Genomic DNA, 15,300 nt, shown 5'->3' with positions numbered 1-15,300 from the left:
TCCGGGGTGTCCCAGAGGGCAGGGCCGAGGTGGCCCTGAGGGCGTGGAGGTCCGGGGTGTCCAGGGGGCAGGGCCGGCGTGGGGCGGGGTCCGGCGGGAAAGGACAGTACTTCCCGGTGTGTGGAGGGGGGTGGTGACAAGGATCTGGAAGGTGACCCGAACACTCGGAGTGTCTTAAACATCCCCCTTATGTTAATCATGACAATCAGCACTCTCGTCAGAATCAGAAATAGGGTACCGTACCCATTCTGAAGTTAATAAAAACCTCTTGTCGATCAAAAAAGGCTTTTAAAAAAGTGCAACTGTAGAGAACCTCCATGAGCTTAATTTTTAAAAAGATACACTTTTGCCTTTTATTGCATTCTGCCCCCTTTCTGACCCCATTCTTTCGTCTACACAAGGTGTCCAGTTAATTTATTTAATTAAATGGAGCGACAGTTATTGGGAGTTGAGCAAAATGTAGAGGATCAAGGAAGAATAGAGGTGTACGCTCTGGTATCTAAGGCATCATTTACTTAGGAATTCTGTATTGAGTATTTGTTGGATGGTTGGCAAGGTGCTTGGACCTCAAATGCAAATATAAATGGATTAGGTAAAGAGGCATCCCCTATGGCCTCACAGTTGGGTCAAGAGCAATGGTTAGAGCACTATAACTTCTAATATTCTTAACAATTTTTTTTTTTTCCAGCCAGGATCTGGTGATTTTGAAGAGGAGCCCGAACAGCCAAGATGAAAACGCCTGCTTCCTTTACCTGAACTTTGACCCTACTGGAGGTGAAGAAATCGCTTCTATTGGCATTTTAAGTTCAGCAAGAAATATGGAGGTGTACTTAAGAGAGGAGTACTGTGGGACCAGTAGGGGCAAGAATGTTTGTACTCTTCTGGATAACAGGTTTGTGACTTAGACATGCAGAAGTAGATTTTGCAGTATTTCTTGATTCTCTGGCATTGGGGGCAGACTTTAGGGAAGAGAAGAAAAAAATATACCAGTAGGCATAGAACTTTGAGAGGTTTAAGTGATCTTAATGAGACTCTAGATGATTTTATTTTTATCGGTGTGGAAATTTAGAGATAATAGACCGGAGGTCACTTGGTGGATGGTCATAGCTAGTTACTGGAAGATTCTGGACTAGAATGAAGTCTTGATAATTTTTTCTTGTTTCTCTTCTATAGCTCACAGAGGTCTGTTTTCCAGAAATGAATCGGTCAGACAGTCTGGAACTTTGAACATATTTTCTTTTAGGAAGCCCATTATACAGTGAAACCTGTGAGAGCTGGAACTCAACGGGACTGCCTTGTTTTTCCAGGTCTCGAAAGTTTTCTGCTTTTGACAGGGTGCAGTCTTCCCACTTTTTTATTGCTCATTTTAGTGGAAAATATTTGAGTTTTCCTTCTCTGACAGGTTTTCACCCTACACAGGTTCTGGCTTTTGCAGGTTTTACTGTAAATGTCACATGAATCTGAAACTGTGCCACACCAGCCTGTTTAACCTGTTACTCAGCTTATTGTAGTTTAGGATTTTTTTCTGGTCTCCTACAAAGATTCTGTCCTTTCTTTTTTTAATATAACTCAAAATATGAACTGTTTTATATACTATGCATATTGGAAATAATAGCTATACTTATTGAACTTTAATATATGGTCTGTGCTACACGATTGTACATACGCTATCTAATTATGCCACATTGTAAGTGGCAGACACAGTGTTTATCCCCAGTTCAGTTGAGTAGGGAACCCCAGTTCTTTACCAGGTAAACTGAATCTCAGAATTTAAGTGCTGGCCTAGAAACAGTTTTTTTTTAATGTAACTATTAAAAGTGATAATGTATGAAAGTAAGAAGAAATGCATACTTTTCTGTTTTTAGCAAATATGAGAAGATTATTTTGTTCAAGAAATATTTAAAGTTGGAGTCTTCCACACATGCTTGTAAAATAAAGGTAAGTCATCACTAAATTTTAGCTAATTTGACAATTGTGTTTGTTTTTGTAATATATAGACTTATTTTCTGTTGGTTTGCTAATGCATTTTGTCCAACTTGAACCCTAATTTTAGTTCAGAAATACTTAGTAAACATGTTTATAAGAATGACTTTTCTAAAAAATCATTCTTTTTAAGGTTGAATTCTTCATTTACAATCTGACCATTTATTAGCTATGGAAATGTAATGGCATGTGCTGTTGTTAATACAGTAGTGCTGTGTTTTGAAGCCTTGGGAAACTGAGCTAAACATTATTGCACCTTTATATAAAACTGTGCTGCCAAGAAAAGCACAAGTATTTTTAGCCCCATTATGTCAAGAAATATGGAACAGAATTAGAGAAGTTACAATGAGGAGTACCCAAAAGTGAAAGGACTGGTGTCTTGAGCATGAAAAATATTGTTGAGGCGAACTTTAGTGATGTCAATGGAGTCTAGGGAAAAGGTACTGAGCTACAAATCAAAGCCCTGAGTATTAATTCAGCTCTGTTGCTGACTGGCTGAGTGGCCTTGGGCAAGTCTTTTTACCACTTTGGTCTTGCCTCATGGGTGGAATTAGGAGGATGAAGAAAATAAATCCTTGGATTTTTTTTTTCTCTCTAAAATTGTACACCTACTATTGATTTCATAGTCGATTATGAGACTTCATTTTTAAAATAGGAAAAAAAGAAATGATTTTTATAGCAAGCAGATAGCAAACTTACAGAACTGATTATTCCAAGACATTATTTTAGGTAATATATAGTAATAGCGGAGCTCTGGTGGCGCAGTGGTTAACAGCTTGACTGCTAACCAAAAGGTTGGCAGTTCAAATCCACCAGCCGCTCCTTAGAAACCCTATGGGGCAGTTCTGCTCTGTCCTGTAGGGTCCCCATGAGTTGGAATCGACTCGACAGCAACAAGTAATAGTAATACTTCTGAAGTGGTTTAAATAAATTGATTGATTCAGTAAATTTTTAAGTGCCAACTGTATGCCAGACACTGTACCAGGCACTTAGGAATCACTATTGAAAAATAACTTAGAATGCCTGCCCTCACATTGTTTATAATCTAGTGGGGGGTGGAGGGAGAGACAGCTAGTAAGTAGATTAAATGACTAAAACAGGTAGAATATTTGATGGTGAGACAGGCTATGGGGATTAAAAAGCAGAGGGGGATATGAGGGAGGTCTGGGCAGTGAGGGTATAAATTTAGTGAGGTGTTTTCTTGACTGTTGAGGACAGTCACATTCTTTGTGCCATCCAGAGTTTTTTGATCATGAGTCTAGTTTGCACTCTGTCTTCCTCTGACATGAGGATCTGTGCGTGTCTCTGAAGGTGAATGTTTTATAACTGTTCTTTGAAGTACATAGGAGTTCAAAGGGTCGTTTCATTTAGGGAAATCCTAGGGTTTGTGTGAAATCTTGTTCTGGGACAATAGTATATGAAAGCTAAAACAATAATAATAGTTACTGATGCATGTTTTTGAGCACTTACTCAGTGGTAGGTACTGGAAGTGTTAACACTTAATCCTCACCACTAGCACGTGGAATCATTGTTATCCTCCCACATTTTACTCTTGACTCAGGTTTTGGTATTTGCCCAGGGTCACACAGGCTGTAAGTAGCAGAGCCATATTTTGAACCCAGGTGTGTCTGATTCTAAAGCCTGTTCCCTTTCCACTTTGCTACTCTGCTGTCCATACCACACATGAAATGTCTTTTGGTTCAGAAGCGTGGATGAAATGAGGCAGCATTAAGTCCCAGAAAGACTGCTAGGCGAGAAGCCAGAAGAGCTAGGCTCCAGGCCTGGTTGTACCAATTGGGTAATCCTTTGACAGGTGAGAAAACCACCCCAACATCATCTTTTTTATGTGTAAGTCAGCCATTTATGTTAGATCATCTTAGCAATCTCTTTATAATTCTAAATATTAAAAGACTGACTTATATTTAGTATTTTAGTAAATGCTTTGGATGGACTTCTGGATAGCCTTTGTCATGTTTGGGAAGTCTGGATGGTACAGAGGGTCCCAAGGGGTGACGCAGTCCTCAGGGTTTGGGAACACCAGAAATGAGTCTAGAGGCGTAGTTGTTGATGCTGGAGCAGCGTATTAAGCAGTGCTCTTACAAGACAACGCAGCAGTGGTACTGATGGCAGAGCACCCTGCAGGGGGTCACACAACCGGCTGGCTGGGTGGTTGTCCTTCCGAGGATGGTTCTTAACTAGGTGGTCTCTGGGGCTACGTTTTATGCCCCGGTGGAGCCCAGGTTAGTTTTAACTATTCAGCTATTAGTTTGAGCCAGTCTTGTAAGGGTAAGCATTGTTTTAATCCTCTATGAAAGTTACATCTGCTGTGCCACTGGAAAGTTCTCTTGCTGTTACCGGGGGGGTCTGTTCTTAAATTTCCTCTTCTGGAAAGTCCCTTTACCTGTCACCAGAGCACCCTGTTCTTTTCTGAGCAGCTTGCAGTTTTGATGTTCGACCTGTCTTGTGTATCCTAGGAACCCATATTGAAGTGACCTTGCGAAGTGCTTAGTGGCCGCATAGCTGCCCCTTGTTAGCAGCCATTTTGTGGCCTTAAGGATACTCCAGCCTTATTTTGTATTAAATGATATTATGGCAAGTTGCAGTGTGTTAAGGTCTCATATTGGTATAGTTTATTTTTAATTTCTTAAATAAGTAATTAAAACTTTATTTTATCCCCATTTTGTATCTTACCTGTAATCTTTTGGTTTGAAAGAACTTTTTACATTTAAGTAGTTCTTCTGAGCCTCATAATAAATTGGAAATTTTTCTATGACTATTTTAGAGAACACTTAAAAATATACTTGAGGTTAGTTTTTGGATTCTTGAATACTTCACTCTCCTTAAGTAATACCAAGAAGTGATCTTAAATGATGATTGTTTTAATATTATTATTTTCTGGAACATTTTTTGTTTTATACTAGTTACTCTCCTTTGGTGAAAAGCAATGTATATTCATCAGTAAAGTTGTGGTACACATGAGAGCAGTTTCGGCAAATTCTTCACCAAGCTCTTCTGCTCTAGGATCAAGGATAGATCTATACAGGGTTCAAACCATAATGGAGTCCACGGGGTCACAGTTGTTACCTGGAGCGCAACAGTTGATGGATATGGTTAGGTTTCAGCAGAGGGTAAGTAGAAATGGATTTCTTACTAAATATCATTACAAAATATCAAAACAGATTGCTTTTAATAAGAATGTTCAGTGAAACACGATGTTGCCATGAGTTGGAATTCACTCAACGGTAACTGGTTTCTGGTTGGTAGTGACTTAGAATTTTTTCTTTGAATTTTTTTATTGATTTAATTATTATCTTTATTTAGCTTTGTAAACATAACAGTATATAGATCCACTCACTTACAAAGTGTTCTGACTATAGATTTTCACAATTTTCCATGAATTCATTCACTCATTCGTTCAGCAAGTATTTAGTAAATACCTTCAAAATGAGCAATGAACTGATTCAAGCATGTTTGAGGGTACAGAGATGATCAGTTCGTCTATAACATGTCTTTAAGGATCTTTACGATCTCATTAGGTGAGTTAGCATATGTAAATGAAGGATGAGTGATTAGGAAAGGCTTCCTGAAGGAAATGACATTTTATCTGGGCCTTTGAAGAAGAGGGGCAGGATTTGGCAAGTAAATTTGGAGGGAGGCAATTCCAGACAAAGATTAGTATGGATAAATTGTTCAAAAGTAGAAGGAATAGGCTGTAACTAGGGGAAGAAGTTCATTTTCCCGGGAACAAAGGCAAAGTCTAAGGGTATATTGGGACTAGATCATAGAGAGCTTTGCATGATCTTTTAAAAGTTTGTAGATATTTTTGAGCTATGTTTAAGAAATTTTTATCCACTGTTATGCATAAGGTGAATCAGAAGAAAAAATGAATCAGAAGAAAGTGAGACTGTGAGAAAGAGACCCAGCTACACGGTTATTTCCTTAACCCAGATAAGAGATAATGAGGGTCTGAACTTGGAAATAGTAACATGATGCTGGATTGTGAGATGCTTAAACAGTGAGCTTGTCAACCAACTGAATATTGACACTGCAGGAAAAATAGGAGTCAAGCATGAAATTGAGGTTTTGAGGATGGTGAGGCCAATAATAGAAGCGGAAACCTAGGGAGGAGGACATCTGGGACACATTAAGAGGAGTTTAATTTGGGGCATATTGAGTTTGGATGTGAAGGGAACATTCCCTGGAAAGATCTTATAAGCATCTGGAAACACGGGACTGGGCGAGGTTGAGTGAGTCTCCAGGTTTGCTGGGAGGGAATTTTGAGAGCTGTATCCATATTAGATAACAGGGAAAGTGTGAGGGGAGAGACTGAAGCAAGGAAGCGAGATCCTTGGACAATAGCTGCATTTGGTCAGGATACAGCGAGAGGGAAAAGGAAGAAAACATAGAACAGAGCTAAAATTCTTAAAAAGTCCAGACACTGGACTGGTTAAGACTAGAGGACTGCCCGAGACTATCGCCTTGAGATAAGCTTTAAACCTTAAACCGAAATTGTCCCTTGTGGTCATCTTTTGGCTAAATAACAGATTGGCTCGTAAAATAAAGCATGAGTAATGAACTCCTTTTAAAACTCATCTATATGAGACCAAATGGTCGAAAATAAAGCAAAGATGAGAAGATGAGGCAGGGAGACTAGAGTACTGGAAATGGAACAACCAGAATGGAATGAATGAGAATGATGACACATGGTGAGAAATGTGACCAACATCACTGAATGATTTGTATAGAAATTGTTAAATGGGAATCTAATTTGCTCTGTAAACTTTCACCTTAAACACAAAAAATATTATTTTTTAAAAAAAAAAGAGTAGAAGACAGGAGTGTGGTAGAATAGCACGAGAAGAGATTTGATGTTGGGAGAACTGAATTCAAGTTCTAGTCCTGAAATGATGAATTCTGTGTTCTTTGGCAAGCTGATTCATCTTTGTGAGGATGGATTTCCTCATATATAAAATCTAAATGATAATACTGCTAAGATCACAGGATTAATGTGAGTTTAAAAGAAACAGTCCAAACATGGTGAATGTAATTAATGTCACAGAATTGTAAACTTAAAAATGGTTAAAATGGCAAATGTTTTGTTATGTATATCTCACCACAATAAAATTAAATTTAAAAAAAAACAGTACAAATAAAGCACTCCATGTAACTTTTTTGAGGTTTACAAATATTAATTTAATACTATTAATTATTGAAGCAGTGAGCAGAGTTAGGAGAACCAGGGCAGTTGATTATCATGGACACTGTGGAAGGGAGAGTTTCAGAAAATGCAGAGATCTGTGCTTTTCTTTCTCCCCCATCATTGTCTCACCTCACTCCCTCAGGAGGGTCCTAACTGGTCTTCTTACTCCAGGACAATTCATTTCCACAGTGCAATGGGAATGATCTCAAAGGGTAATTCAGACCAACTCCTTCCCCTGTGTAAAGCCCCCTGACTGCTTCCCATCACACTTAGAATCAGTGCAGATTTTCCATCCTGTCCTCTGTGATCTGAGCCCAGCTCACTTCCTCAGCCTCATCTGCCACATCTCCTTGGTCACCTTGCTTCAGACATTCTGATGTGTGTATTCTTCAAATATCCAAATTTGTTCCTATCCCAGGACCTTTGCACTCTTTTTTGTACATCTTAGCATGGCTGGCTGTTTTTATTCACATCTCAGCTTCAATGAGACCTCACCCAACCACCCCATTTACAGTAGCCTTTCCCTCCAAACCTGTATCACAGTTTCATCAGAGACCTTTTGACCACTTTTTTTTTTTTTTTAAATCTTTCACGAGCAGCAGTAAGTGTGGGATGATGTCTCCTCCTAAGAATCGATAGTAGAATTCTGTTTTGAATATAGGATATTGCCATGTAAATTAACAGTTAGCTATTCTAGAGATAAGAGCCTTGGTGGTGCAGTGGTTAAGCACTCCGCTGCTAACCGAGCGGTCAGTAGTTTAAACCCACCAGCGGTCCCTTGGGAGAAGAGACCTGGTGATCTGCTCCAGTAAAGATTACAGCCTAGGAAACCATATGGGGCAGTTCTGCTCTGTCTTAATAGGTTGATGTGAGTTGGAATCAACTCAACAGCACACAACAACACGCTGGAGATAGTTTTGCTTTTCTCTTCTTAAAAATTTAAAAGGCATAACAAGGACATGCCCTTCTCTCACATGTGAACCAGAATTTTCGTTTGAAATAATATTGCGCAGTCAGTTAAGCTGAGGCCACAAAACATTAACTCTGTTGTCCTACAAATTCTAAAAGCAGACACAGCCAAGAGGGAGCTCATTTTAAATGTCACAAATGTATCCCTAGAACATCTTAACTTTGAGGAGTACAACTTTCTGGTGTAGCCTCCATGAAAAACTAGATGCCAAAGATATGCCAGGGTAAAAATGAGTGATTTACCATATATTGAGAGTCGGGGCAGGATCTAATTTAATTGTAAGAAAATTACCCTTGATTGTGACTCTTGTGAGAATACTAAATTTTATTACCACAAATTCCACAGCCATTTTTAGTGGAAATCCTAAAGTCTGCCGATGCCATTTTAGTCAGCATGTTAGTATTTTAATTTCTTCGTTAGGAACGACTACAGTAAAATGATTAAAAGTTCTGCCTCTGGAGATGTGGCCTGGGTTCAAGTCACACTTTTGCCGCTTACTAGCTGTGTTACCCTGACCAGGTCACTTTAGGCTTGATCTCCTCAACTGGGATAGTAGCCTACCTCATAAGGGTGTTATAAGGATCAAATGAGAGAATTCACAGTGCCTGACTCATAGTAATCACCCCAGAAGTCAGCTATCATTATTAATTGTTACTTTATGAATAGTAACATTTCCTTATTTTCGCTGTTTAGAATTGTGTTCCCTTTGGAGAGCAGCTTCAGTCTGTTTCGGGAAATACTGGATACAAGCATATGATTGGATTACAATTGTCATCTACTTCAGGAGCCTTAGACAAGTCATCCTCCATGCCTTTTCCTTTTAGAACCGGATTGACATCTGGAAAAGTGACTGAAGACTTAAAAGCTTGCATTGATAAAAATTTACAGCCATGTGGTGAAGGAAATACTTCAAACCTCAACACCTGTGCAAGTGTGCCGCAAAGCCATACTGTGCTTGAAGATGATCTTAAAAATTTAGAATCTTCTTTCTTACCAAAGAAAGCAAGTGACACCTCAAATATACCTAACTCTGAGTTGCTTCCTTTTCTTCAGAATTTATGTGGTCAGGTGAACCATCTCCGTGTGAGAAATAACAGAGAGTGGCAGGAAAAGGTTGCCAAGCCTGGTGAAGGCATTGTTGGTGTTGTGTAAGTATTTAAGACAAATGTGGTTTAGATTTGATAGGTGGGAGAATTGGCTTAAGGGAAAGAGATTTGTCTTAATGTGTACTGCCCAAAAATCTGCTTCCAGAAATACTTTTAGGAGCTTTTACATTTTATCATTAACGTGCTTATTGGGAATAAATATTCTTCTGAGAAAAATGGATTGCTTTGAAGGGAAGTAAGTGCCCATAACTGGAGGTATTGAGCACTTCTCAGGAATATTTTGGAAGGGGTACAAGTGTCAGATGAGTGTGTGAGTAGAAGATTACCTGCATGTATGGAGTGGATTATGGAGCCATAATCTCTGTGTATTGTTTTTATTTATGTTTGTACTGTATTTTGGCTTTGGGGGTTAAGCAGATTTTTATAACAAATTCTTTGTGGATCATGTTTGGCCTAGGCTAATTTTGGTATCAACAAGGTATAAAGATTATGAATTATGTGGAGAGTATAGGCCCTTATCATTTGATCTCATGGTCTCATATTTTGGCAGTACAAGTTTGATTAGGAATGGGTATTTAGTATGTTCCCTCTCCTTTACATAGATATAATGTGTTGAAATAGTGCTCTTAACTAGAATTCAGGACTCTAGTCATAGTCCTGGCTTAAGCAGTTTGCCACACTGTTTAACCTCTCTTGGCTTAGAATTTTCCTCTGAATATAAGTTAGTTGTATTAATTTGGAACTAAGTAACACCATCCACCAACAGTATCTAATTGATATTAATAGAAGACTCTAGCAGTAGCAAAATACACATTTTTTAAGCGCCCATGAAAGATTCACAAAGATAAATTTATATCTTCAGTGATAAAGCAAAGCTGACCAAGTTTAAAAGTATTGGAATTATACAAAATATGTTCTCTGACCATAAATGAGTCCAGCTAGAAATTAATAATGGAAAGACAAGAAGAATCTCCAAAACATTTTGAAATGGCACAACACACTTTTACATAATCTATGGTTCATGACAGGAGGCATTGGTGATTCAGTGGTAGAAGTCTCACCTTGCATGCAAGAAACCCGGGTTCAATTCCTGACCAGTGCATCTCATGTGCAGCCACCACCTGTATGCCAGTGGAGGCTTGTATGTCGTTATGCTGAACAGGTTTCAGTGGAGCTTCCAGAGTAATACAGACTAGGAAGAAAGGCCTGGGGAATCTACTTCTCTGAAAATAATCTAATGAAAACCCTAAGGATCACAAAAAATCGATCTGCAATTGATCACGGGGGTGGTGCAGGACTGGGCAGCATTACATTCTGTTGTGCACGAGGTCACCATGAGTCGGGGGCCAGCTTGATGGCAGCTAACAACACCAACATGGTTCAAGGAGGAAGTTTCAATGGAAAAAAAAAAGTGACGTGAAAATGAATGAAAATACAAAGTATCAAAATCTGTAGGATCCAGCTAAGGAATACTGAGGAGTATAGATACAGCAGTAAATGCTTACATTAGAAAAGAGGAAAGGTCACAAATCAATAATCTAAAATCCTACTTCAAGAAACTAGGAAAAGCAGAGCAAAATAAACCAAAAACAAGCAGAAAGAAGGAAATGATAAGAGCAGAAAATAATGAAATTGAAAACAGGAAAATAAAATGAGTGAAGGAAAAAACTGGTTCTTGGAAAATTTTAATAAAATTAGTATATCTTTAGCAAGACTAACAGACAAAAAGAAGATGCAAATAACCAATATCAGAAATGTAACAGGATATCACTACAGATCCAAAAGCCATTAAAAAGTTAATAAGGGATTCTTTAAAATAACACAAACTACCAAACTCAGTCAAGATGAAGTAAATAATCTGGATAGTCCTATAACCATTAAAAATGCTGAATTTGTAGTGGGAAGGCTTATGAAAAAGAAATATTCAGCCCCAATGTTTTCACTATAAAATTCTACCAAACATTTAATGAAGAATTAACACCAGTTTTACTCCAAAAATAGAAGAAGAGGGAAGACTTCCCAATTCATTTAATGAGGTCTGTATTACCCTGATAACAAAACTAGATTGTTCTAAAAAAAATTAAATACTTAGGTGTAAATTTAGCAAAACACGTAGAGGGTCTGTATACTGAAAATTATAAAATGCTGGTGAAAGAAATCAAAGAAGACCTAAATAAATGGAGAGACATACCATGTTTATGGATTGGAAGACTCAACATAGTAAAAATGTCAGTTCTCCCTAAATTTGTGTACAGGTTTAACACAATTCCTATCAAAATTTCAGCAAGATTTCTTGTAAATATGTATAAGATTATTTTAAGATTTATATGGAAAGGTAAAGGAAGTAGAATAAAAGTTTTGAAAAAGGAAAACCACTACTTGATTTTAAGATGTATTATATAGTTACAGTATTCAAGACTGTGTGGTATTGGAAGACAGACATGTAAATCAATAGAATAGAATGGAGAACACAGAAATAGCCCTGTACAAGTATAGCAAACTGATTTTTCACATAGGTGCAAAAGCAGTTCAGTGGAGGAAGGGTAATTCTTAACAAATGGTGCTGGAGTAATTGGATATCCATAGGCAAAAAATGAACCTTGACCTAACCTTAATACCTTATATACAGAAATTTAACTCAAAATGGATTATGGACTTACAAGTAAAACATCAAACCATAAAACTTTTAGAAAAAAATACAGGAGAAAATCTTGGGGACCTAGGACTAGAAAAAGAGTTCTTAATATTTGGCACAAAAAAGCAAAAACAAATTATTAAGTGTTTTCATATTTGACAGGTTAGAAAAGAACTTCCCAGTAGTTTAGTAAGGTTGTTTGGAAGAAAAAAGACAAAACTTTAAATTCAGGGTTGCTTAGAGAAGTACTTGGAAGATATACAAGGAGACCTTAAATTCGGCAAGATCAGTTTTGCTTTGGAGCTCAAAATTATTAAGGTCCCTAGAAACTACTTTGAGGATAGAGATTCTACCATCTTCATTTGTATTCCTGTTTCAATTGTATACTTAATAAATGTTTATGGAATTAAATAAGAACGTGTTTAGACAATCAGGATTGCAGTTTTGTGTGCATATTAGAATCTGAAAATACATTGTAAAGAAATAGTACAGTTGTAGGGAAAAGTAACAGCAATGTGTGTTGGCTACTGTTGAGTAGTTTTTTGTTTTTTAGAATATTAGAGATAATTGTTGTTTTATTTATTTTTAGAGTGGAAGAGCAACCTGTTTGCTCCTGCTTGGAAAAGCTTCTTTCTAAAAATGTGGAACTGATGGAAAAGAACTTTATGGACTACATTGATCAACGAATATGTAAACTCCAGGAGCACATAGATAATAAGATTGTTTTGTTAATGGACTTGCTGCAAAATTCCAACTCCTCTTCCCCTGGGATGCCTCTAAGACATTTTGTCTCTGGAGAAAGACTTTCAACTGGCGACCGATAATCACTGAACATATACAATATACTACAGATATTTATTACATATTTATTATAAAGCCAAAACCCAAAAAACTTTATGGAAAGCAAGTATTTAACGCCATTTGAAGGATCATCATCTTACGTAAAGTTACCTCAGTGTTCATTTTTACTGCTCTTGTTATTGTAAATCTAGTATTGTTACACTGAGTCAACATGATCGAGTCGTAAGTTATTTTTGCTAGCAATATTTTTCGTTCTTACAGAAATTTATATATACTTGTCTGTTAAGTGTTTATAAGGATTTCTAATGAAGTTCATTAGTTTGTATTGTATATGTGTGTGGTTGAAGTATTTTTATTTATACAAAGATCTTATTTTACAGTTGTAGGATATGAAAAATAATGCTTAGAGTATTTGATATTTTTGCTTTTTATAGTTGGTTGCTCTTAGGAAATTGGAGACTTAAGACTTGGAACCTTTAATTCAGATCACCAACTTACGTTCTGTCTTGTTGATCTCAGATAAATAATTAGATGCGATGTTTGGCATGTGTAAAGCTAGTTCACACTGGTGCTGTTAAGATAATTTGTTACGTCACATTGTAGCAGTAGTTGGAGAAGTGAAAATCAGAGCTGGCCTCTTCCTTGTTAGGATTATTACTTTGGATTTGGTGTTTGATGTAAAATAGCAAAGAGAGTCTTGGTTATCTCAGTAAGCTCAGAAAATACAAGGAAGTCTCTCCTTTTTTTGTGCTGGGACAGGTTGTTCTTTCCAAAGCTCTTTTCTGATATTTTTATCGTGCAAAATGTTGAGGCTCTGCACTGAAATTAAAGCGTATAATCAAGGAAATCACTGTTCTCCCTGGCCGCTTAATTTTCAGAAATTATAACTATTGTATATATTTTAAAAGGTGATCTGTTTGTACCTGAAAAATAAATGCATTCACTCTGGAAACTACTTAAGTATATAGAAAGGTTTCCTTTTCAACTACTCTTTGCTTAAAATGTTTTATTTTTTTATAAAAGGGATTATTTTATACTCATTTAATGTTTTGGTGAATGTTCTTTAAATCAAGTGTTGATTTGTATAGTATTTGTTCATTTTTATCACACTACAAAGTTGACACAGTATATGGAACACATTGTGATGACAGTCACTTACAGATTTGTATGTCACTTTTTCTGATTTATTGAGGCATTTACAGCATACATAGCTATATGATAGCATTTGTTTTGGCACGCAGGAGCATTGTGTCTCCCTTGAAGCTGAACCCTCTGGGTAATGGTTTTGCAGCTTCTGGTAGTTGCTGTCTGATCTTTGATTTACATAATGCCTCACTATGATGGTAGCCACAATCACTATATTCAGAGTAAGGACCATGAATGAAAATAGTTGTAGGCTGTTGAAAGGCTAATAATGAATTTCTTCTGCACGTAGCTGATGCTGAAATATTGGAATTGGGAAAGAAGGTCACATCATTTTAAAAAGTAATATTTGGCAGTGTAAAATTTGATAAACTTATGATTTCCCCACACATTCTATGAGTTTTATGTATTTGTTAATATTTAGAACAATGCCAACACAACATAGGGGAACTGTTACCAAATATTTGAATTAGCTTAGTGTTTGTTTAAAATTCAGAGACAAAATATCCTTAAATGTATTTCTCTTTCAAATGGCTGACATTGTTATGTTCCCCAATGCGAGGATAAAAACTTGTGAAATTCAAGCATCTCAGTCAAGAAGCTATGCAGGGTCACTTATCAGTGGTTATCATTTTCCATCCACCACTCCTCTGTCCGTTTGTCATACTGTGGTGGCTTGCTCTTGCAATCTATCCTGAAGTACATCTTCAGTCTATCCTGAAGTACAGTGCTAACAGTGGTAGGATAATATCCGTACCCTCACAAGGAAAACTAGTTAATACGACCATTATTCGAATTTATGCACCAACCGCTAAGGCCAAAGATGAAGAAATTCAAGATTTTTACCAACTTCTGCAGTCTGAAATTGATCAAACATGCAATCAAGATGCACTGATAATTACTGGTGATTGGAATGTGAAAGTTGAAAACAAAGAAGATCTGTATTTGGAAAATACTGTCTTGGTGATAGAAACGATGCCAGAGATCGCATGATAGAATTTTGTAAGACCAACGACTTATTCATTGCAAATACCTTTTTTCAGCATCATAAGTGGTGACTATACAGGTGGACCTCGCTGGATGAAATACACAGAAATCAAATCTACTACATCTGTGCAAAGAGATGATGGAGAAGCTCAGTATCATCAGTCAGAACAAGGCCAGGGGCTTACTGCAGAACAGACCATAATTGCTCATATGTAAGTTCAAGTTGAAGCTAAAGAAAATTGAAACAAGTCCATGAGAGCCAAAGTACAACCTTGAGTATATCCCACCTGAATTTAGAGACCATTTCAAGAATAGATTTGATGGGTTGAACATTAATGACCGAAGACCAGATGAGTTGTGGGGGACATCATACATAAAGAAAGCAAAAGGTCATTAAAAAGACAGGAAAGAAAGAAAAGACCAAAATGGATGTCAGAAGAGACTCTGAAACTTTCTCTTGAATATTGAGTAGCTA

At 37.2% G+C, this 15,300-nt stretch overlaps 1 protein-coding gene across 2 annotated transcripts in view; it reads left to right on the top strand.

The window, feature by feature from the left end:
* LOC101360315 (uncharacterized protein C10orf88) overlaps positions 1-13,715 on the top strand; it is a 14,754-nt gene extending 1,039 nt beyond the window's left edge. Inside the window, exons 2-6 of one of the 2 annotated variants that reach the window (XM_004374917.2) lie at positions 689-892; positions 1,866-1,938; positions 4,905-5,111; positions 8,847-9,301; positions 12,484-13,715. In XM_004374917.2, coding sequence (XP_004374974.1) covers positions 689-892; positions 1,866-1,938; positions 4,905-5,111; positions 8,847-9,301; positions 12,484-12,718 — 1,174 coding nt within the window. In that variant the 3' untranslated portion in view covers positions 12,719-13,715. Of the gene's footprint in view, positions 1-688; positions 893-1,173; positions 1,308-1,865; positions 1,941-4,904; positions 5,112-8,846; positions 9,302-12,483 lie in introns of those variants that run through there. The other variant, XM_023730038.1, reaches the window with a different exon arrangement.
* The last annotated feature ends 1,585 nt before the right edge of the window (positions 13,716-15,300 follow it).

The sequence above is a fragment of the Trichechus manatus genome, unplaced genomic scaffold (genome assembly GCF_000243295.1).
Source record: "Trichechus manatus latirostris isolate Lorelei unplaced genomic scaffold, TriManLat1.0 scaffold00031, whole genome shotgun sequence".
Classification (NCBI taxonomy): Eukaryota; Metazoa; Chordata; class Mammalia; order Sirenia; family Trichechidae; genus Trichechus; species Trichechus manatus.
The sequence above is the reverse complement of the archived record's forward strand: the minus strand, read 5'-3'. Positions and strand labels throughout refer to the sequence as shown.